The following is a 24,870-nucleotide window of genomic DNA, read 5'->3' as shown; positions in this document are numbered from 1 at the left end:
ACAATAACGCTTTAGTGCTATAACCAAGATAAATATTTGTGATAACTAACTTATTCTGAACATCCAGATAAAATATAACCTCTAATCTGATGTTTCCATTTTTCACACAAAATTAAGAGCAATAAAAGAAGACTATCTAATATAATGTCATTCTTCTGGCTTTTTTCTGGTTTCAATACAGTCTTTTCATAGTGCGAATATTTTGACAACAATTACATTTTTGGCTACAAATCATCTAGTTGAGCTGATTAGAGTTTGTATTTGAAATAAATGAGCAGAAAGTATCATCAAGTGAATTACATACTCAAAAAGGATACCTGAACTTGATCAGGTACGAGCATATTATCTTTGAGGAAAGTAAAGATTACAGAGAAAATCTCACCCAAACCAGGGAAAATTATTTTTATTTTCTTTCCCCTCACAGGGAACATAGAGCTTGAACATGAAAACATGATTTATGTAAGTACAGTGAAATTAATCTTTTTTCAAATCCTTGATACTAATACTAAGGGGAGAAAATAAAGAACAAACACTAATCCAAGCCCCCAGATAAACAACCAATAAAACTGCAGAAATCAGTAAGTACCTGTGAATTGTAACCTTAAATGAAAATGGCCTCAATTTGCCAATAAGGAGGCGGAGTTGACTGGATTAAGAAACAAGATCCTACTTTATGTTGTCCCTGAGAATCGTACCTTATTGGTAAAGATAAAAGAATCTATTAAAAATCAGCTGAGTAGTTATTCTGATGATAGAGCCAACTTCTATCCAAAGTTAGTCAGAAGAGAGAAAGGATGAATTTATCACAAAGAACTAACAGCTGTAAATTTATACACAGCAAACTCTGGTACTTCCCATTTCATAAAATAGACTCATGGACACAAAGGTGTGATTTTTGCAACAATAATAGTGGGTGATTTCAATCAGCCAATAGATACAGTAATTAAGCTAAAAATCAATAAAGCAATGTCAGAGTTAAAGTACATCATATGTTATTGGATTGGACAGATATTTACTGAATATTCCATTGCACTGGAACACATACATACTCTTTTAAGAAGCCCCAAGGGCCATCTCTAAAACAGACCACATTCTAGGCTACAAATCAAGTCTAAGCAAATACAAAGGAATCAACATGACTCCTTTCAGCTCCTAATGCAATAAAACAATAAATCAAAACATGAAAAGAAAATCTACAGAAACTATACAGCTACATGGAGACTGAATGAGCTCTAGATTCATTCAAAAAGTTAGAAAGGAAAATTTTCTAGAATCAAATGAAAATGAAAGCAAAGCTTCAAGGTAAGAAGAACATTTGAAGCTGTGAGTGCTTTAAAAATCAGAAAGATCTCAAATAATAGCCCAACGAAGTACCTCAAAGTACTAAATAAAATGAACAAGCTAGCTGGGCAGTGGTTAAGTGCATGTCTTTTAACCCTTGCACTCTGGAGGCAGAGGAAGGTGTATCTCCAAGTTTGAGACCAGCCTGGGGTACAGAGTGAATGCCAGGACTAGACAGAGAAATTCTGTCTGGACAAACCAAAAATAAATAAAACAAAATACAAGGACAATGCAAACTCAAAAGTACTGATAGCAAGTAATAAAGATCAGGGTAGACCCTAATAAAATGGAAACAAAAACAAGAATATATGTTTGGTTGTGAGTTTACCCTTTAACAGCTGAGCCATCTTTCCAGCCCGAGAACTATACATAGAATCAATCAAGGAGTTGGTGCTTTGAACACATAAATAAGATGGATAAACTTTTAGCTGGATAGCTAAAAGAAGGAGAACCAAATAAATAAAATCAGTGATGAAAAGGGAAGGCTACTTTTTGTTTCCAATAAAATACAAAGACTGATTATGAAGGACTAACTGGAAAATCCAGAAGACATGGTAAATTCTTACATATATATTATATATAATAATATATATACATGTATATATGTATATATATATCAAGACATACACATATCTACAAACACATACACATATATACAAACAGACACACACACACACACACACACACACACACTAGTGATATCTAGATCACAATAATATCTCTTAACAAGGAAAAATCTCAGGACCAGGTAGATTCACCATCAAATTCTATCAAACTTTTTGCTTCTTTTGTTTTTTTGAGACAGACTCTCTCTATGTAGCACTGGCTGTCCTGAAACTCATTCTGTAGAATCACAAAGCTTCACCTTCCTAAATGCTGGGATTAAGGGCATGTACCACCAGACCTGGCATCCTATCAAGCTTTTAAAAGAGGTAACACCAGTCTTCTTGCAACTGTTTTATAAGATGGGAAGGAAAGTGACATTACCAAAATCATTCCATGAAGCCATCATTGCACTGATACCAAAACTGGATAGGAACACCACAGAAAAAGAAACTATTGTCCAGTTTCCTTCATGAACATAGATGCATAAACTCTCAAAAAATTCTTGCTAATCAAATTCAAAAACACATCAAGTAGATCATATACCTTAACCAAGTTAGTTTCATCTCAGGTATGCAATGTTGGGTAAACACTTGCAAATTAGCCAGTGGAATTCAAGGTGTAAATAGACACAATGACAGAAACCACAGGATCTCTCGAACCAGGAAAAAACCAAACCAAACCAAATGGTCTGTCTTTATAGACTCAAACCATCTGGACTATGATAGTCTTCATGTACCAGAAACAAATTCCTTTTGTTCCTCTTTACTGGCAACTCATTTAGATGAATGAAGGGTATCAGGGAACAAGGGAAGAAGAAGCATTCATTTTTGTGCAATGACATGAATGTGACAGATACCTTCTACTAGGTGTTCATTGACATTAACTGGCTGCCACAGGAGAAAAAAGGAGAAAAAAGTTTTTTTGACAGAAGGGATATATAAGCTGATTACACAATTTTCTAGTCAAGACATACCATTTACTACTAAAACCACCTTTATTTTTAGTTAATTATTAAAGATAGTAAAAGTTGTTTGAAAGCATTATAGCACGGATTTAAAATAATTTATATTCCTTGGTAGGTTGAAGAGACAGATTTGAATTACACATGAGGTAAAAGTTCCCATACTATAATTCTCTGCATAATAAATTATCATCTTCCTTTTCTCTGGCCAAAGAAGCAATATTAAAAACATTATGCTCATTACTACACTGTGAGGTTATAACTAGCTGTAAATGAAACATGAAACCACAATTTTATTAAACACATTAGTTCACTGTATAAAGGATCCATCCATATATAAACATTAGGGATGATTTAAATAAAAATACCCTAATAAGCCTAACAGTTTTTTTTTCTCTTCAAGAATGAGTAATGTATAAGTAATAGTGACTAAATGTTATGGACTCCCGTTTCCCTATGCTTTCCTGAAAACCTTTCAGCATTGTTATATATTCATAGGGCAAAATATATACCTTCACATCTTTAAACAATGTTGATATCACTTAAAGCAAAAATATTTAATTTGAAAAATATCAATCACTGTGGTCTCTAATGTATTTTCATTATAAGTTATTAGAAGGAAATCTCATTATAAAATGTACTTGGAAAATTTTGGCTAATTAATCTTATGTTTTTGATGAAAAAAAAAAAGCAATGCCTAATACCTGTATATATCATGTTTCACGCTGGCCCTGGATTTCTGTCCAGGTTCATAGTTCTCAGGTGGCATATAGATGATTGTTCCTCCTTCAGGGGCAGATTTGCTACTTCGTGATTGAGAGAGTGACATCATGCGCCATTTTGACAAACCAAAATCTGCAATCTGTAAGATGAAAGAGTTGATGAAGATGTTTTCTTTCTTTCATTGTATAATTTTAGCTTATTTGTCAAAAATCAGGTGTGTCGGTTAATATCAGGGTTTTCAATTCGATTGGTGCTGGCATAACTGGATACTGGTGTGGAGAAGACTGCAGATAGAACCATATCTATAACCATGCACAAAACTTAAGTCCAAATGGATCAAAGACCTTAACATAAATTCAGCCACACTGAACCTCTTAAAAGAGAAAGTGGGAAGTACCCTTGAACACATTGGTACAGGAGACTGCTTTCTGAACATAACACTAGTAGCACAGACACTGAGACTGACAATTGATAAATGGGATCTCCTGAAACTGAGAAGCTTCTGTAAAGCAAAGGACACAGTCAACAAGACGAACCGGCAGCCCACAGAATGGGAAAAGATCTTTACCAACCCCACATCTGACAGAGGGCTGATTTCCAGAATATACAAAAACTCAAGAAGTTAGTTGCCAAATCACCAAATAATCCAATTATACGGTGGGGTACAGAACTAAATAGAGAATTCTCAATGGAGGAATCTAAAATGGCTGAAAGACTCTTAAGAAAGTGCTCAACGTCCTTAGCCATAAGGGAAATGCAAATCAAAAAAAACTCTGAGATACCATCTTATTCCTGTCAGAATAGCTAAAATCAAAAACACCAAAGAGAGTTTATGCTGGAGAGGATGTGGAGAAAGGAGACCACTCCTCCATGCTGGTGGGAGTGCAAACTTGTACAGTCACTTTGGAAATCAGTACGGTGGTTCCTCAGGAAAATGGGAATCAGTCTACCACAAGATCCAGCAATTCTACTCTTAGGCATATACCCAAAAGATGCATATTCATACAACAAGGACATATGTTCATAGCAGCATTATTTGTAACAGCCAGAAACTGGAAGCAACATAAATGCCCCTCAACTGAAGAATGGAGAAAATGTGTTACATTTACATAATGGAGTATTACTCAGCAGAAAAAAACAATGGAATCTTGAAACTTGAAGACAAATGGATGGAACCAGAAGAAATCCTGAATGAGGTAACCCAGTCACAAAAAAGACAAACAGTATATACTCACTCATATATGGATTTTAGACATAGAGCAAAGGATTACCAGACTACAATCCACACTGCCAGAAAAGCTAGGAAACAAGGAAGACCCTAAGAGAGACACACATGGTTCCCCCAAGAAGGGAAAAGGGACAAGATGTCCGGAGCAAATTGGGAGCATGGAGGAAGGGGAGAGGGAGTTAAAAGAAAGAGAAGGGGAGAAGAGGAGGAGAGAGGTGGGCATGAAGGAGGAGGAAGATTGAGACAGGGAAAGAATAGAAGAGAACAAGAAAAGAGATACCATAACAGAGGGAGCCATTATAAATTTTAAGAGAAATCAGGCACTACAGAAATGTCCAGAGATCTACAAGGATGACCCCAACTAACAATCTAAGCAACAGTGGAGAGGCTACCTTAAATACACTTCCCCATTAATGAGACTGATGATTACCTTATATGCTATCCTTTATTCAGTAGCTGATAGAAGCAGAAAGGAAGATGGACCTTGAAGAAACGTGTTATGGAGTTTGCTTTCAATATGGCAAGACTAGCCATTTGGACAAGATACTGCTCTTGTCTGGACTGTTTGACATTATGCTGTATAAACTGGACATGCAGGACCCACAGAAAAGTGACTGCTGATTCAAGATGGACATTGCTACAGAGTTCCTGCTTCATGGAAGAGTCTGCCAGACAGTCTGCAGGACACAGAGAAAAGTGACTGACAAACTGCCAATACAAGAAGACAGTTTAAACTTTCCTGCTTTGCTAAAGAGTCTGCCAGACACACTACGGCCTGTGGGCTGAAGATGGAAGATTACAAAAGAACTTCGGGTGACCAGGCAGTGAGTTGTCTCTGTCATTTCTAGAGTTTATATATTATCCTTCTGTGGTCTTTGATGGAGTTGAAGACAGATAGTTATATTTATAGTTTTCCTTAGTTAGGATTAAAGATAAGTTACATAGACGTTAGACATACAAATATAGGATAGATGATAGAATAGTTTCTTTTAATCTTGCTAAATGTTAATGGACTAAATATTATTAACTGTGATTCTTATTTGATAACTGTTGTGTTATATATTCTGCTATGTTAAGGTTAAAACCCTTCTTTTTATTTAGACAGAAAAGAGGAGATGATGGGAGATGTCATTCTGTATATGTTTCTCATACTGGTTAATGAATAAAGCACTGTTGGCCAATAGGAAAGGAGATAGAAGGGACTAGGAGACAAGGAGGAAAAAGGAAGTAGTAAGGAGGAGTCAAGATGGAGAGTCTGGAGAATAGAACCGCCATTCCTCCGCTCTTGGTAAGACCACGTGGAAATACATAGAAATGGGTTAACAATTAAGATAGAGCTAGCGGATAAAAAACAAGTACCCGGGCCAACAGAATTGTATCTAATACAGAGTCTCTGTGTATTATTTGGGGCTGACGCAGCGACAAGACAAGACCAGACAGCGGGCAGAAAACCCATACTCCTTACATTTATATTCATGTCTTTTACAGCTTTATTTTTTGTTGAGTTTATAGAGGTTATACAGCTTTCTTAATGTTAAAAGGTACTTTACTTTTTAAAATTAAAAGGTAAAATGTAAGATCAGAAATATTATTTAGTAGGCAAGGAGTATAAGAAAACTTTAAAGACATTTAAATTACTTAGACTTATACATCCTGAAGAAGTTAACAGAGTAGGATGGCTTTATCTAGGACAACTAGTATTTTGAGCATTTATCTCTTGTATTTTTGTATAGAAGAATTAATTTATATCTGTGTTTAGATGAATGAAATAAACATTGAAGCCCCCAGACCATCAAAAATAGAATGCACAAACCTTTCATATATTTAAGAGGCAATAAAGGAGAATAATGGAATGTCAGAACTGTTACAAAGGCAACAAAATTTCAGTTATGAACAACGGGTTATAGAGTTGAGGTTATTTCAATTTACAGTGTAATTTTCCACTTAATTGGTTGTGTGGACCCAAGGAAATTGTTTAATTTCTCTGTGTCCTACATTATTCATCTGGAACTGGGGATAATATATCCAAGAGAAGTGTGTTGAGATAATTCGAACTAGTCTTTTGAGGGAATTATTCAGAAGAGCATCTGTCACATGACACACTACCCATGTGAGCTAGTCACTATTACTAATGTATGCATGTACTGAATTAGCATACTGTATTCCATTTACATGTATAGAAATTATAAATTGAAAACAAAAACATTTAAAAAGTAATGTCAATTTGAGTTTTAAAAATGAGAAAAAGTGTTGACTTTGTAAGACTATATCCTATTAAGAGCCTATTCTTTAATACTGATGAAAAAGCCTTTAGGTGAATTTGTAAAGGGGTATTTTAAGTTATCAAAAAGGAAACTTTAAAGTGATTAGAAATTGCAGAAATAGCATGAATCTATAAAAAAAAATTACAAAGACCAGTACTCGCCAGGCAATGGCACACCTTTAATCCCAGCACTCGGGAGGCAGAGCCTAGCCTGGTCTACAGATGGAGAACCATGGCAGTCAGGGCTACACAGAAAAACCCTGTTTCGAAAAACAAAAACAGAGCAACAACAACAACAAACACAAACAACAAAAGATCAATGCTCAATTTCACATTTCATATAACAGAGTTGTTCCACAAATTTCTTTGGTAGCACTGTTACCATGCCACCAATTTAAAAGTCTGTATCTACATAAGATATTTTGTTTCAGTTACACAAGAACATATTTGACTATTAGCTGAGCAGATGTATTTATTATATGCAGAAGATCTGAAATTAATCTATTAGCTCATTTAATTTAATTATTGGATGCCTCTATCTGGCATGTGCTAGGCATGTTGTGGATAACAATCCAGGGTAAATTGTTTTCATGAAACTTAAGTCTAACTGACCAGCTAGACTGGGCTGCTGGGGACTCTTTCACAAGAAAAGGAAATAGGTGTGACCAGGCAGTCACACCATTCAAATTGGACTACTCAGATTAACCATGTTAATTAAGAAAGTCATGTCAGTTGGTGAGAAATATCATGAGGCAGCATAAGATATAGGGTACTGAGAAGCCCTAGGTGGAATGTGATGGAAAGACTGGCTGTTCCTGATGGATTCAACCATGAGGATACTTGGGAAAAGCAGTCAAGAAAGGCCTCCCCTAGGTGTCTTGAGGAGAAAGAATAATGGTACCCACCAGAATATTCCTAAGAAGCGGAATGATGGTTTTTCCAAAAGCATGGGTTAACAAAAGGACTGGCAGTCATTCAGGAGGTCCTTAGCGCTATGCTGTGGTACCCTGCCAAGGGAGTCTGAAGTTTTATTCCCACACAAACCTGACACTATATGAAAGGAACTCTAAAAAGTACACAATAAGGAGAGGTAGCGTAAATGATGATCCATGAAAATGTCAAGAAGGACAACAAAAATATCTAAAAGAAACTTCTGCAGATCTCTGGCTGACAGTCTGCTTTGAGTAGTATGACTGTTTGTAGCAACTGGTTAATACTAAAATCTTGCTTTTTTCTGTTTTCTTGTGACTACGTCTCATCCAGTCAGATTGGCCTCAAACTCGTTATGTAATTAACCTAGGCTGGTTTTGAACTCTTGATACCCACCACCTGCACCTCACAAGTGCTGGAATTACAGGCAGCATTTGCCTACCATGCCTGGCCAAGAAGCTTATTAGTAAGTATTTAGGACCCCAAATGTCACCCTCTAAGAGTCAACTGCATCCATCAGATTATGTCAGGTTAGTTTTGTTCAGTTCTCAGGATTAGAAGTTGTGATTAATGCTAAAGCATGCATTCATACAACAGAAAGGATTAAAACTCCCAGTAACAAAGAACCAAATGAAGACTGAAGAAGGTAAAGCTGTTTAGTGGAGGAAAGGAAAAATCCCTAGTGAATATGAGAAGCAGCGGCAATGATGCTATCTCCAAATATTAGAATGGCTGCTGTGTTGAAGAATTGAATTTATTAAGCTTATCAATAAAACGTGAGGTAGAACTAAAGGGCGAAAGCAACAGAGAAGGAAGTCTGATTGTTCAGGAAAGCCTCAGCTACCCATGTAAAGATTCTGTGTCCTCTGCTATGGAGTAGCTACTCTGGGGACAGAGTTCCAGCTGACTATAACATAATTTCATATGGTATACCTAGGTCTGTCCCTCTCTCCCTCTCAGGAATGCGGGTGGGGCCACAAGCTTGACCTTTCCTTCTCTTCCCAAAATACCATTTTATTTAAAAAAAAAAAAAAAGGAAGTATATTCAGTAAAATTTTAACTTGCTTTTTCTCATACTCCGGTGTTATTTTACTGTTGTTACAATTTACTTATTAAACAATGGAGAAATAGATATTTCTTTGAACATTTTTTAGTATTTAAAATCATCCTCTATGTTTGCTATAGAAATAAGCATACTATATAGAAATAAAGTGAGTTGTATTTAGTATTACTCAGCAGTTACTCCTCATTTGAGTTCCCTCATTGTACACAATGTCATAGTATCCCTTGCCCTTTTCACAAAGACAACTTCAATGCATGAGATGTCATGTATAACACTAAGCATAGTACTAATAAACCTTAGAAGGTAACGTAGAGGAAAATGGTCAGTACCTAGAGTTTAGGGACCAGTACTTACAAATGATAGCAAAAGCATGACAATAAGGGACAAAAGTGATAAATTGGACTTCATCAAATATAAATGTTTTCTTGGTGACAGGTTTTGTTAAAAGGATAAAAATAGGCCTAGGAAATGGCTCAGTGTTGAAACATTGCTGGGCAAACATGATATAACCTGAGCTTAATGTCTCAGAACCAACATCAAACATCCAGGCGTGGCAGGATGTAATCCAAGCAGTGGAGAACTGGAGAAAGGAGTATCCCCGTCACTAGCCAGACAGTAAGGTCAATGATTACACATGTGCACACACCAGGACATACACATTCTTCATGATTCAGTACAAACACAAACACAAGGGTAACAACACAAGTAGAGGAGAAGTATTTGAAAAGAAATATTTGAAGATGATAATCTGATGAATGAAGAACTCATATTTAAAATATATACAGGGCTCTTAAAATTGAGTGGTAGAAATGAAAAACGCAATTAGAAAATAGGCTCATTCAAGAAGCTTTTCACTGAAAAGGCTAACAACAGAGTAACTGAACCATTGCAAGAAAGGTAGAGCTGAGGAAGCCCTGGGTGAAAAAACACTGCTGACATAGACAAGGCATGTCAAGGACCAAATGCATTAGACCCATAGGAGTCCCAGAGCCTTCTCCTGGTCCCAGGGCAAATACTGGCAGTGTGCTCAAAACCCAGAAGTGGAGATTCCTCCTCCAGGATCTTCACAGCCTGAGATATTTCATCCCTTCACCTAGCTAGCCAGGTTTGCCCACCCCAAGCCCCACGGGGAGCTGGTACTGAAGATAGAAATTAAGACACCACTAAAAATATTTTTCAGAATTATTAAGAATGAAGAACCAGAGCGATTGTTTTTTTTTGCAAAGCAATTACCTTAACATGAAATTCATTATCCAACAAGATATTCTGAGTCTTTAAGTCATGATGAAGTAGAGGAGGGTTCATATTGTGTAGGTAATTTACACCAAGAGCAATTTCATGCAGGATGCGAAATCTCAATGGCCATGCAATATCAGGATATTCAGTTTTCTTTGTATGTGTGGAAGAAACAAAACAAAAAATTACCACTACCTTAATTTAACAGTTAAAAATTAAGAATCCATGAGGAAATAGACTATAAACTGGGATAAAACATATGCTCAATTTTATAACAATATCAATCGATATTGTTTGGTATTCTTATATTTTACTTTCTTTAATCTTTACAGTTGTTGATGATAACTATAGCAGTGGTATTTCTCTTTTTTATAGTGGTCATGCAATTGCATGGTATTACTGCCTCATTCTTTAGCAGACACAACTCTCAGTTATTTGTATGCATATAAAGTCAGATGCATGTATTTATACCCCAATCTATTGCTCACTTCTATGGCTTCATCAAATAACTTATACCCATAAGCACACATACATAAAAAAAAATATAATTTGCTTCTAACATACCAAACCATTCATTCAAAATTTTAACTTTTCATATTAATTTCAAACTACAATTATTATTATAATCTCTATATCACTATAATGTCTATATCAGTTAAAATTGAGAATATATTACTTGAAGTGTCTCATACCTGAGTTTGTTATTACAGTTTGTATATGTGTGTGCATCTATGTACAATGTGGCGGGGGTACTTGTGGCAGGGTGGGAGTGTGGAAGTCAGATGACAACTCTATGAAGTCAGTTCTTTCCTTTCAGCTTTACATAGGCTCTGGAGTCAAACTCAGATATCAGGCTTGTATTGTAGGGTGGCAAGTGCCTGGACCTTCTGACCCATCTCACGGACCTGTATCTCATACTTGTAATTACAATTTTTTTTTTTTCTACATTACCTCTTGAAACCTTAACCTTTGAGGATTTTCTTCTTGTGGAATAAAGATCACTGTTTTGTTTTTAAACCCATATCTACCTGTGCTTCTTTAAATGTTTTCTGAATATAAAAGTTAATGCAGTTTCCCAGGAAGATGTATACACTCAGAAAAATCAGACACTTTTGAAAAGACGATGACAATGGCTCACCAGGGCCTAAACCCATGGGTTCATTTTCCAAATTACTATGTGAAAGTCACCTTTTTTGAAGTGCCAAAATTGCCTTTGGATTCTTTTTGAAATCAAGTCTGCTCAAATTTCAGTGACCAATTGGTAGGGGGTGGTTTAAAATCCTTTAGGCTGTTTATAGCACACTTTCATTTTATTCAGTGATCTTTTATCATGTTGGGGGCGAGTCCTTCAAGATAAACCCCACTGTGAGTAACTGGTGTATTATTTAGGGTAGCATACCAAGGAAACCAAAAGACACTAACATGGAATATTATCTCCTGGGAAAGACATACAGGTCAATACCTTGGAGCAAGTGAATCTTTTGCTGGTCTGTAAAGAGGCAACTTTTGAAAGTATTACTAATGAAGCCACTGAATGGCATGTCATATGGAGCCTTTTCCTCATGGAGTCAATGGTAGAGTGACACTCACTCTTTATTTTATAGTCACATCAGAGAGTTAGGAAAAATCCTAGAGGAGGCTACAGAATTTCCATTGGGCTCCAAATCTGGGTGCCAGAGTATCTATAACGATGTAGAAAGAAAACATTAGAATTTCTGCTTCTACTTCATTTCTCAGACAACAAAAAAGAAACTTTGCTTTATGGAATCTTTGTAACTTGATTGCTGGAGCAGGGGCACAAACCTTACAGACTGACACCAGTTACTTCAGTCCATCTTTGTTTCAGAAGGTCACAAGTCATGAATAGAATGCGATGGATTCTGAAACAAAGAGGAAGTCACTCCATGAGTGGCTGACAGTGGTGCCCATTCTCCCTTGCTTGTGCAGAAAGCAATGTGATATACTGTGGGAGTACCAGAGGTATTCACAGGTATTATGCAGTTCTAATTAGTCCAAATCTTCATAAATTGGAGCATCTGACCTAAAAATAAATCTGAAAGCAAATGCAGACTGGAAAGAATCAGAGTGTAAGATCTAGCCCCCCCCCCAAAAAAAATTGAATACATGTATTTTGAGAATGACGACCCCCAAGTTTGTTTGTTGATAGGATTCATAAATAAAAGCCAGAGTAACTCATAACTTGAAAAAATTAGTAATGGTTCAAACTTTTATAGATAGAAAAATGTCATGCATCTTGTCATTGAAGATTATTTACTTGGTCCAAATAATACTTAATTTGGATCCTAAATAGTCACTAATATAAAATATGGATTAACAATGGATTATATAGTGTATTGAACTCATCTCATCTACTTTCCATTCCTCTCTGTGTATGAATACTGGGATTTAGTACGAATGTCACAGTTACTTATGCAAAATATTCTATGACCTTTAAATTCAAGCCCAACTTGTACCAACACAAACAAAGCCAAAAAGGTAAATTTCATCAGTTCATGGTGCTTCATATTCTTAGTTGATTCATTTATATACTACAAAGTAATGTGATTGAATGAAGAACAAACTACTATATAGTTTGAGCAGAGTAAATATAATTGTAGTTATTGAAAACAAACAGTACTTACTCTATGTAGAAGTTCATTTAATGATCCATTTGGCATGTATTCAGTAACTATGCCTAAAAATTCAGGCTCATTGCAAATTCCCAAAATTGGAAGAATGTAACTAAATCTGGCTTTATGTAGTATTTCAGCTTCTCGTAAGATATCATTTCTTTCACTAAGGAAGAAAAGGAAAATTATTTCAGATAATGAAAAACATACAATGACCATGCACACAGGTTAATTAAGGTTGGATTTTTTTCATTAATTAGCTATGTAGCCTCATGTGAGTTTTCATCTTCTGTGTCCCTTTGTCTTACCATATTTAAAAATAGAAATAATACCCACTTTATGTATTCTACTGGTCTGTTTAGAGAACAGCCAAAATAACGTCTTATAAACCACTGGTGGTAAAAGTGCTGCACGTGGTTATTACTGTACTTTCCACTGATGGCAGAAGTGCTATTACTGTACCTTTCCTACGAAAGAGAAGGAACAATATGAGAGGAAGCTCCAAAAGTTGACCCATGTTAGATGACTGATGCTTGAACTAATTATTAAGATTAAATGGAGTGACCAAATATATTTTATAGCCATATGTTTTAATGGATATGGACATGTAAAAGTTTTCCAAACATGAATTCTAAAGCATTTAAATATTGCAGATGTATTTGCTTAGATCAATGGTTCTCCAGCTTTCTAATGCTGCAACCCTTTAACATAGTTCCTCATGTGGGGGTGACCTGCAACCACAAAATTATTTCCATTACTACTTTATAACTGTAATGTAAATATCTGTGTTTTCCATTGTTCTTAGGTGACCCCTGTGAAAGGGTTTCTTGACCCTCATAGGAGCTGAAATCCAAAGGTTGAGAACTACTGGCTACATCAAAGTCAGTAAGGCTTAGAAGTTATACACCAAACTCAGGAAAAGAACAGAGGACAGGGAAGCACTCAGAGCTGATCCCTGGTACACCACATGCCTTGGCATGAATAAAATAGGCAAATGGTTAACTTTTAGTACAAACAGAGTTATGGTCAGTATGTCAGAGCATACAAAGAAAAAAGGCATCTTTGTCTTTAAAGTCCCATAATTCACATAAGAGAAATAATATAAGGAAGAATGTGATAATAAGTACCAAATATTTTACATATTTATGTACATACACACACACACACATACAAAGAAAAATGAAAAGTAAACTATGGGGCATTCAGAGGAGAGAGAGAATTTTGAGCAAGGTAAAGTCACCATAGTCTTCAAAGACATAGGCTTTCAGTGCAACCTGAAGTATGACTAGAATTTAGCACCAGCGAGAAGCCATATAAACAGAATGAGGCCTCCATGAAAGGTTAAGACCTTGCTTTTCTTTTGTACACATGTACCCATCCCCAGGACTTACAACTATGCCTCCTATCCAGTAACACAGTATATGTTCAACATCCATGGTCAAATGAATTACAGAAGTGAAAGTAAAACTGACTGCTTAGTATGAACTAGGATATGCCATATGTAAAAGTGATGGCAAATTAAACATGCCAGGATCCTAGACTCCCAAGGAGTCTGACAATTAGCTGTGACCGAAGGTTCTGAGCAAGAGAAACCAGTTAAATTAAGTTTGATGACAATTATCTTGGCACAATAAATGGAATTAACAGAAAGAGGAACAGTTTTGAAGATTGTAATAATTTAGATACAAAGCGGGGTGGTGGTGGTGCTGAAACTATAAAGTAGCAGTGAAAGAAAAATGAAAACACTGGCTGAAAAGAATGGCAGATGTTGGGACTGACTAGCTGTGAAGGGCTTTAAAAAATATACAAAGGAAGAGAAATTATATTGATGTCATCATCATTTTTAACACCCTAGATGTTGGTAGCAATGACATAAATAGAAACACTTCCAGGAGAAGCCTATTGAGTAAGTGCTGATGATTAGTTGGCTCTTAAGAAACCCAAGCTCTGGATGGATGGCTGTTGAAATGAGAATAGCAACAGACATTCCTGACCAGACTGCTCTGGTCTGTGTGCACACACACACACAGAGACACACACCTCACCACTGTTAGAAGTTATTTATTCTTTGAGTAGGCAATACATTTTATGTTTTAAATTCAAGAGTTGTAAGAAAACACAAAGTGAAAAGTTTCTTTTCTGTCCATGATCTTGACTGTAACAATATGTGAGGCCCAATTAGTTCAACTTCAATTTCTCAAGTTTTGAATTTGCCCAAGAGACACGAATCAACAAGACAGTTGGCGTGTTTCCTTTAGGAACCTGAAGATTTCTAGACACTGAGAAACATCCACAGAGAGGGTGCACTGTGGAAGTTCCAGTGACATGCACATCTAAGATTCCCTTTCATCCTGTGCACAGTATGAAACAAAGGGTTGGGAGATACCACAGCTGGTGAAGAGGTTGTCATACAAACAGGATCTGAGCTTGATTCTTCAGAATCCACATAAAAAAGCTGACCACAAAACACTCTGGAAACAGTATCCTGCCCCAGAGCTAAATGGTGGTCCTGAGGAACAATACCTGAAGTTGACCCCTGGTCTTCGTATCACGCACATGGAGCAGTGCATACAACATGTGTATACATGAGCAAAAATACTTATGTACACACATATGAAAAAGTCTGATGTATTCTTCCTTCATGTCAGCCACTTTATAAACATTCTAATCTTTGAATCACTTCTCTAAAGCTGGATCCATTACCTCCACTTTACCTACAGGGGCACCCAGAGTTAGAGAAATGAATAATTCTCTGGTGACCACAACAATACAAAGGGACATGATTAAAGTCAGACTCCAATTGTAGTCCTGGTACTCTAAGGTCTGTGTTTTCCCTAGTCTATTGTTTGACCAGGAAGGCAAGTTTGGAAGGTTAGATTTCAACAAGACTGGGGTGGGGGTGGTAAATAATATTGAAAGATTAAAAAAAGCTAAAAATGTAAAGACAGTTTCAATAATTATATCAACAAAATTACCCAATTCAAAATTTCAATAGGAAACAGTTACCCCATCTCTAAGGTACCAATAGGAGTCATCTATCCATTAAGGTAGGAAGACTGCTATGTTAGGCCCACTCACTGGCTATAGAGAATGACTCATTAGTCATTAAAATAACATGTAACGTCACATAAATTTATTTTCCTTTCAGCTCATCTTAAAGAACAATGGACACTTTATACAAGTGCACAACAAATATACATACATGTTTATTATTCATATTTTATAAGTGAGGAAATAAGACACCCAAAGACAATTGCATAAACCTGGGCCTATGCACTTGTTAAGATCTTAGGCAACGAGAAAAGAATGCAATGCAGTAAGGTCACAGGATTTTGTTGGTCTTAGGAAGATAATTTTCTATCCAATTCGATAAAATTATATGATGATGTGGTTAGTGAATACAGGAAAGCAACTCTATCTTTATCCCTTGGCCCACAAAAAGCACACTGCTTAAGTGAATAAAAATCTTGAAAAGCAGAATCCAAAGGGATTGCTATATTTAATGGTCTATTAGTGCTACATATCCATAGCATATTTGTTTACTTGGGTCCTAACCAACCTCTCTTTAAAGTTGACTATGGACACACTTACCAAGCACTGGCTGAACCAACTTTAAGGGCCAGTATAAACAGGCATTATACCTTGTACATTACTGAATCTGGTTCATGGTACACAGAAAGTTTTAGTGTTCCACACTACAGTTCCCCCCCATGGTGGGGGGAAAAAAGTTACAGGCAGATGAAAGTCTAATATTCTAGTAGGGCTGAAGCCAAAAGAGATATCTGATGCTGGATCTGACCTTACACCAGACATTAACAGGCCCTGGCTATGATTTCTGCATTTTCACAGGAGATGCTGGAGAAGAGAACGTTGCAACCACGGATGATACTGCATTAAGAACTGAATGAAGGTCTGGTTAAATTCCCGAAGAAAGGAAAACACACAAGAGTACTTACTAGACTCTTTGACTAACACATACAGTCACAGACCATGGTATTTAGTTGTAATGTTTTCCTGGAAACAGAAACCAAGGCTTTTTTTTTTTTTCTTCCTTTTTTTCTGATGTGGAAACTGGACCCAAATAATATCAGAACGCGAGGCCATCAAATATTTTTATATTCACAATTTACTGTTACAGAAACAGCGCGTACTTCCTTTGAGGACTTCCAAAGTAAGAGCTCGAGTAACAACGGTTAATGTAGAGTTTGATATCTGAACTTCATGACTGCATGTAATAAGCCACAAACAAGACAAAACCAATCAGATCAAACCAAAGCAAAACATGCAGGCTGACGAATAAAAATACGGAATGAAACACACATACAACCTTAGAAAGACGTTTTGACATGTAGTCAATATAAAAACACTGGTACTTTTTCTGGTACTAAATGTTCGAAATCTGGTGTATGTTTTACACTCACTGCATATTTCATTTCCGAGAGCCCAATTTCAGGAGTTCCATAGCTCCCGTGGCTAACAGCTAGCTAAAACTAGAGCTAAGCCCACAGGCACTGTATCAACACAGGTCGGATTCAATAAACAGGCTTTTAGAGGTGGCCGTGATTGCAGGTTTTTGGAGGAGAGAGCGGACAGACACCTTGATGGGAGGCGAGGCGAGTTGGAAAGTCTGACGCACGTCCAGGGCAGTTTCTGCCTTGGACCAGGATAGCCCCAGGCAGGGCTAAGGATTCGCAGCGGCCCATAGCAGGGCTCATCAGGGTCAGTGTGTCCCGGCTGTGACCGAGCGGGCCCGCGTCTGCATCCTACCTGTCGAGCAGCGGTGTGTGGATGTGCAGGTGCTTCACGGCCACCCGCACGCGCCAGTCCGCATGGCGTGCCGACGACACGGTGCCCGAGGCGCCGCGGCTGAGGTAGTGCAGATCGGCGAGCTTGTGGTAGGGGATGGGAGGCAACGCGCTGCAGATGGCGTCCCCGTTCATGGCTCTGGTTGAACGGCGGCTACGCTCTACCGTGGCCGCGGCCGGTGCAGTGCGGCGTCAGGTCGCGGGGAGGCCCATTCCCGCGTGGCCGCTGCAGTTCCGGCCCGGCCGGCTGTGCCAGAGAGCCCGTCCGTCTGCGGCCGCACCAGGGAGGACTTTCCTCCGCCCACCTCCGGACTCCGCGCTCCTCCCTCCGCAGACCCCCCCTCCCTCCGCCCACTTCTCTTTCTGCGGTTTCCTCCCTCCACCCAAATCCTCAGCCTGCTTCTTCTACTCCCTGGCCCCTCCCCCTGCATGCTCCTCCCTCCGCGGACTCCTCCCTCCTCAGACTCCTCCCTCTGCATGCCCTTCTCTCCATTGGCTCCGGCTTCTCTTGGCTCCTTTCTCCTCAGACTCCTTTCTCCTGAGGTTCCTCCCTCCGCAGGCTCTCGGTAACGTCAGCAGAGTGGGGGCTCAGCTTCCCCTCCCTTCTTAACACTGTTCCCTTCGCTCAGTCCTGGAGCATTTTTCCTCTAGGGAAAGTCCCTGCAGTGGCGTCCACCCCGGATTTTCCTTTGGCCTGGGTGTCTGCCTTAGTCTCCAAACTGGGGTGGGGGCGACTCCTGCTGGGGAGCCCAGGGATTTCGATATCGTCCCACTTCCTGAGCGGTAACCATCTACTGGCTTCTACTCCAGTGAGGTCCAGAGGTAAGCACTATCATAGTGTGACAAATCGAGGTGTTTGCTCCTGTGACACACTCCTCTACAAGGAAACTTTCTGTTTTCATTCCCCAAAGCCTACAGCCAAATTGAAAAACAATCATTTCTTTTGTTTGGGAAGGCTGCTATCCAAAACAAAACAAAACAAAACAACTCCAAAACAACAACAACAACAACAAACCCCACACACAAACAAAAAAGACTACCAAAACCCAATCACTATTCCTTCTTTTTACTTTAAACAATTTTCTTTTTAGATGACTATTCAGTAGGATGTTTGGCACGAATAGGATACCTCATATTTGTGAGCCCTTTGGTTCCGTGATCCTACACCTACCTGGATACTATACTCTGTAATTGTGTCCCTTATATGAATAGACTAGTTCTTCATAGTTTTACAAGTCTACAGTTTAGAAGTATGTGTTCATGGCAGGAGACATGACCCAGCCGTTAAGAGGCCTTGCAGTTGTTGCAGATGATGGATGAGTTTTGTTATTAGCATTAGATCTGGTGACTCACAGCGGCCTGTACGTCCAGCTCTAGGGTGTCTGACCCCCTCTTCTGGCTTTTGCAGTTAATGCACATACACATAAATAAAAATAAAGCCAGGTGGTGGTAGTGCACAGTTTTAACCGAGCACTCTGGGAAGCAGAGCCATCCTGGTCTTCAGACTGAGTTCCAGGACAGCCAAAACTGTACAGAGAAACCCTGTCTCAAAAAACAAACAAAGCAACCTAAATAAATAAATACACAAATAAAAATAAAACTTTAAAAATATGTACTTATATATGAAATTGAACTATATATGTATAGATTCTCAACTAAGAATATATGACATATATGGAAAATATTTTTGGCATATATACATCAAATTTCCATCATCAAATAATTAAATATAGATATTAATATGGAAGTAAAATCTACTAAACAAGAAACAAAAACTTAGATGAAATGGACAAATTAGCCTCAAAAATAATCATTACATCTATATGTTGAACTCATTTTTTCAAAATTCTATAAAATTATGCCAAAATTTTTATTGTGAATAAAGTTTATTTGTTCTTGTTCTGCATTAGTTTAAGAAATAGCCATTTAAGTCATTCACGTGTGATTTAGAAATGACACATTTTTGCAAAAGAAGGCATTTTTTTGGGGGGGACTGAAGAGATGATTACCAGGACTCACATGGCAGCTCACAACTGTCTATAATTCCAGTTCCAGGAGATCTGACACCCTCACATAGAGTATATACAAGCAAAAAAAAAAAAAAAAAACAAAAACAAAAAAAACCAAAAAGCAAAACAAAAACAAAAAAACTAGTGTATATTAAATAAGTAAATAAACACATAAAAATAATAAATATTAAAAAAACAGAAAATACTTTCACACCACACATCGTACACACATCCCACGCCCCTCCACCCACCATAAACCAGACACATCACATACAGGCACCACACATTATACACACACTCACATACCACAAATAAACCATATATACACACACCACACACCATACACCACACAATCATCATACACCACACATCACACATCACACACAAACACACACACACACACACACACACACACACACACACACACACACACGGACAGACTGGTCATAGGTAGGGAGGAGATGGAAACCAAAGTCTGCCTTGCCCTGGAGGACTGGGACTTTTAGGTGTGTTGGTAGCAAAGGATGGTTCCTCCTCTCACTTTTTGGATTGATGAACTTGAAGACAGGAGAGTAGGTCCATAGGATCTTATTGTGCAAGCTTAGACATACCCAGGGCCTGCTAGAACACGTCCAGGTTAGTCAGCCAGAAAGGCCCTATTTTGAGGAAAGCCAGAAGTTTGCCACCTTGTTTATTTATTTACAGTCTGGTTCCCTGTCTGTCTACCAGTCCTTTATCTGATTCCCATAATTCTTCACTAAAAAAAAAAAAAAAAATCCTCATTTAGGAGGCTGAGTGGGGAGATCACAGACTGTTACAGAACAGAACAGAACACAACAAGAAGAGACAGAATTCCAAGAATTTCAGGCATCTCACATTCCAAACATCTAGAAAGGTATACATACACAAGTGCTGGAGAAATTGGTTCTACACAGGTACATGAACATCTAGGGTGCATTTGGAATGCTCTTGTCCCAATACAAAAACACAATTGCATTAAACTTAGTGATGTGGAATCATACATAAGGAGTTAGAAAGTTATCCACTATCTACAATTAATAAACAGTGTTTCTCATTTAGCCATTCTTTATGAATATTCTACGTTCAGTCCTATTATTAAATGAAGTGTTTTTCTAAGATAAACTAAATTAAATAGCTGCATATGTCAATAGGAAAAAAGTAAGTACAGTTATTAGTAAAGAATATACTAAAACCAACCTTTGAATATGACATTTCCTAACACATTTTTTCTCAAGCATATGTCAATAGAAAGTTACATCTTTATAATTTAGCATTCTAAAAAAAAAAGTTAAGATGTGGTGTCTAGAATTAGAAATGTCTGCTATAGGCTCAGTAATTAGAACACTTAATCCCCAGTTGGTGGCACTGTTTGGGGAAATTTAGAAGTTACAGCCTTGCTGGAGAAAGTACATAATTAGAGGTGGGTTTTATGGACTTATACCCTCCCCCTACTTCCAGTTCAACCTCTCTCTGCTTCATGTTTGTGGTTGTATATGTGATCTTTCAACTTTTTGTTCTGGTCATTGCTGCCATGTCTTCCCCAACATTATGGACTCTTGGTTGGAATTGTAAACCTCAGTAAGCTTGCATAAGTTGCTTTGGCTGTGATAGTGTCTCACAGCAACAGAAAAATAGCTAATACAGATGGTTAACATGTTTTTCTGAAAAATAATGAAAATTAAATAAAACATAGAGACACTGAGCTAATATAGAACAGCTGAAATACAGTTAATGCTAGAATCCTCAATGAAAAGTGGGCCAGCTTCTTGAACATTTCCCTGTGAATGGCAAGTATTTTGTATTGGCTAGAAGTTTTTCATGTTACAGTCCTCTAATTTCCTAAATGTTTTGGTCTTCAAATTATCTACTTGTGGTATATCAAGTAATTTTAATTATGCTGCAGGTCATTCAAAATTATTCTTTTACATTACTTTTGGAAATGGTCTGGGGTGGGGCATTAAAGATAACTGCCTTGAAGACAGGTAACATGCCATCTGTATTCTTTGGCATCATCAGTGTCTTCAGTTTGCTTTTCAGACTCAGTGATCCTATGAACATTTTATTTCATCAGTATCCACTTTCATGAAAGCAGATTAGAAAACTCATTCCTTGGTGACCTTTTTAAATGGGTTTCTGTATTCCATAAAGAGTCACTTTTCTGTAAGTCTTCCTCTGTCAGATGAGGCAGCAGGCTCCCTATTGACATGTACCTATAGTGCATGCCAAAGCCAATGCTAGTCTCCCAGGCCTTTGTAACAAGTTCATTTCAGAGTCCAAGCTAGCCTCCTTGGCTTATTTACTTCCTCGACTCCTCCACCAGACATTAGCTCCCAGAATGTTGCAGTTCACAGGCTTTTATGATGACAAGGGACTCCCTCCTGCCACTGCTGCTATTCTTGCTATATTCTCTGCTCTTCCTGATTCTCTCACAGATAACCCTGGCTATGTTCAGGCTTCTTCCCCTTGCTTAAGTTGCTTTTGCAAGGGTATTTTATACAGCAACAGGAAAGTGTCTAAGGTACAGTTGATCAACTTAAGCTCATTAGTCTAGATCTTAATCAAAGGTGACTATTTATACAAAAAGAAAAAAAAAAAATGGGCCCGTAATCCCATTACTTAGGAGATTGAAGCAGTAGGCTCAAGGGTTTGAGGTCAGTTTGTGGTACATAGCAAAACCCCTATGCCAATTTTTTTTTTTTTTTTAAAGGAAAAGATACTTGGATAGCAAGATAGGCATATATAGGGGAAGATAGTGTGAAGATACAGGGAAAACGACAACTGAAGTAGGTCAAGGAATGAATGAAGTTGCCATAAACTAGGAGAGAGCACTTGAAGAGATTGTCCTTCATTGCTGACAGAAGGAAAATTTCTACAACCTTGAATCTGTTTTCCTTTACTATAATTATGTTTCAAAAGTGTTTTTTCATCACTGTGATAAATTACCTTGAAGGCGGAAGAGTTTATCTTGCCTCATAGTTTTGGACCCCATCATGGCAGGGAATACTGTGTAACACAAACCTGTTCACTAGGAAGTACAGAGAAATAAGGAAGCTTTGTCTTTCAAAGACAGCATGCTACCAATACCTGCAGTGGCCTGCTTCCTTCAAGTAGGCCCTGATTTCTACGTACCCATTCAGTTTGCACTAATCAATATATTACCAATAAATGGAGGAAGCCTCTGATCTAATCACCTTTCAGTAGTGCTACCCAATGAGGACTAAGAGTTTACTGTATGGGGCTTTTGGAAGGACACTTTACATACAAGCCATAATAAATATGTTAATGAATTATAAAGTATGTAATATTTTGATACTGGCTTACTTTACTCAGCATCATACCCTTGAAATCCATGTGAGTTTATTTATCAATAATAGCATTATATTAATTGTTGAACAGTATTGCCTGATATGAGTACGCTATAGTTGTTCAATCATATATCCAACAAAGAACTTTTTAGGTTTTCTCAGTATTATTATTTTTAGTTCTTTTTTTCCCCCCTTTTGAGATAGGGCCTGTCTACATAATCCTGAATCTCCTGGAACTCACTATAAAGGCCAGACTGGCCTTGAACTCAAAGAGATCTGTTTGCCTCACCTTATGAGTGCTGCAATTGAAAGTTCGTGTCACCACACCTGGCTAAAATTCTTATTTTAATTTTATGTATATGATGCCTGGTTCCTACAGAGTCCAGAAAAGGGAATGCCATCTGGAGATGGCTGTGAGCTGCCATGTGGGTGCAGAGAATCTTTTTCTAGAAGACCAGCCAGTGCTTTTAACTGCTGAGCCATCACTGTAGCCCCGTAGGATCATTTTTAAAAAGCTGATTATATTGTCAAAGTGCCAAGGAACCTCTCCAGTGTTGATCTCCATATATCCTCAAAGCTGGAAGTCCTGGATATAAGATAAAATTAGTTGAGTTAACTTTTTTAATAATTTCTTCATGAGAGATGAAACAATCCTTCCAAATGGAACTGTATTTTAGTTCTTGAATTATGTTTGGTTTATTATGATGAGGAATATGGATAAAATAATTTGCTTTAAAATCCTCTGGTTTGATTCATGATTAAAAGAAAAGAGAAATAAAGGTACAGAGTGCCTACTATTTCATTGTTACATTTAGTGCTCCATAATATACAAGAAACATTTTCTCCTTTTTTCATGTTAATGTGATTTTTAATGTGTACCAAATAGGTAAGACATTCAGTTATTATTAAGTGATGTGTAAATGAAAATTGGAACTTTCTGATAATTCCGATCTCCAGCACAGCCACACCCAGGCAACACATGTAACAGACATTTTATACATCATCATTCTAAGTGCTGGAAGTATAAAGAAAAGAAAATAAATGTCTCTGCAGTCATAATGCTTTGAGTGCCCTAGGAAAGACGATGCTAAGTGTTCTGCTGGAAGTTTAGGCTTTTCCTCTCAATGTCAGGAAGAGGCTGTCGGGAAATGTAATGAGAGTGGCGCTCAAGGAACTATGTGACTTTCCGGAAGTGACAGTTTGTGAGTTGCTGGTCAAGAACCTGAAACACATCTATTTGTCTTCTTTCTGGGAAGAAAGAACTGCATTGGTTTGATAAGAACCAGTGGTGTGTTCTGTTTTCAGTTTCACTTTTGTACAATGTCTAAAGAGAGAATAGAGTGATAAGGGAAATTCCCATCTACAAAAAGGATGGTGCTGGACAACGATTTATTATTACAAAAATTTCCTGGGAATTTCCATTTTCCTTCAGGATTTTATTTGGTAGGTTTCCCAGAATGTGCAAAGGTCTATAAAATAGGTGGTTAGTCTACATCTTGGAATTTCAGTGCCTGAATTTAGCAGAATATTTTGTTTCATTTTTTTTTTCTCCAGAGCTCAAAAAATCATGTTTCCTTCCATTAATTTCAGAGCTGTTAAGTAAAACATGCTGAGGTGCATTAATTTTTAAGATAGCACAGTTATTTTTGTTTTAGGAAGCTACTGTGTGAAAGAGGATGTGAGCTCAGCAACCTTTTAAAGATCCTGTCAGAGGCAGAGACATGGCTGTGGACAAAAGGCAAAATCATT

The 24,870-nt window shown here is 37.6% G+C and overlaps 1 protein-coding gene across 2 annotated transcripts in view; it reads right to left on the bottom strand.

The window, feature by feature from the left end:
• Ripk2 (receptor interacting serine/threonine kinase 2) overlaps window positions 1-18,023 on the bottom strand; it is a 32,090-nt gene extending 14,067 nt beyond the window's left edge. For both annotated transcript variants that reach the window (XM_051198610.1, XM_051198611.1), the window contains exons 1-4: window positions 17,749-18,023; window positions 12,994-13,147; window positions 10,349-10,504; window positions 3,613-3,770 (exon numbers count right to left, since the gene is read on the bottom strand). In XM_051198610.1, coding sequence (XP_051054567.1) covers window positions 3,613-3,770; window positions 10,349-10,504; window positions 12,994-13,147; window positions 17,749-17,921 — 641 coding nt within the window. In that variant the 5' untranslated portion in view covers window positions 17,922-18,023. The remainder of the gene's footprint in view (window positions 1-3,612; window positions 3,771-10,348; window positions 10,505-12,993; window positions 13,148-17,748) is intronic.
• Between the last annotated feature and the right edge of the window lie 6,847 nt (window positions 18,024-24,870).

The sequence above is a fragment of the Phodopus roborovskii genome, unplaced genomic scaffold, assembly GCF_943737965.1.
Source record: "Phodopus roborovskii unplaced genomic scaffold, PHOROB, whole genome shotgun sequence".
Classification (NCBI taxonomy): Eukaryota; Metazoa; Chordata; class Mammalia; order Rodentia; family Cricetidae; genus Phodopus; species Phodopus roborovskii.
The sequence above is the reverse complement of the archived record's forward strand: the minus strand, read 5'-3'. Positions and strand labels throughout refer to the sequence as shown.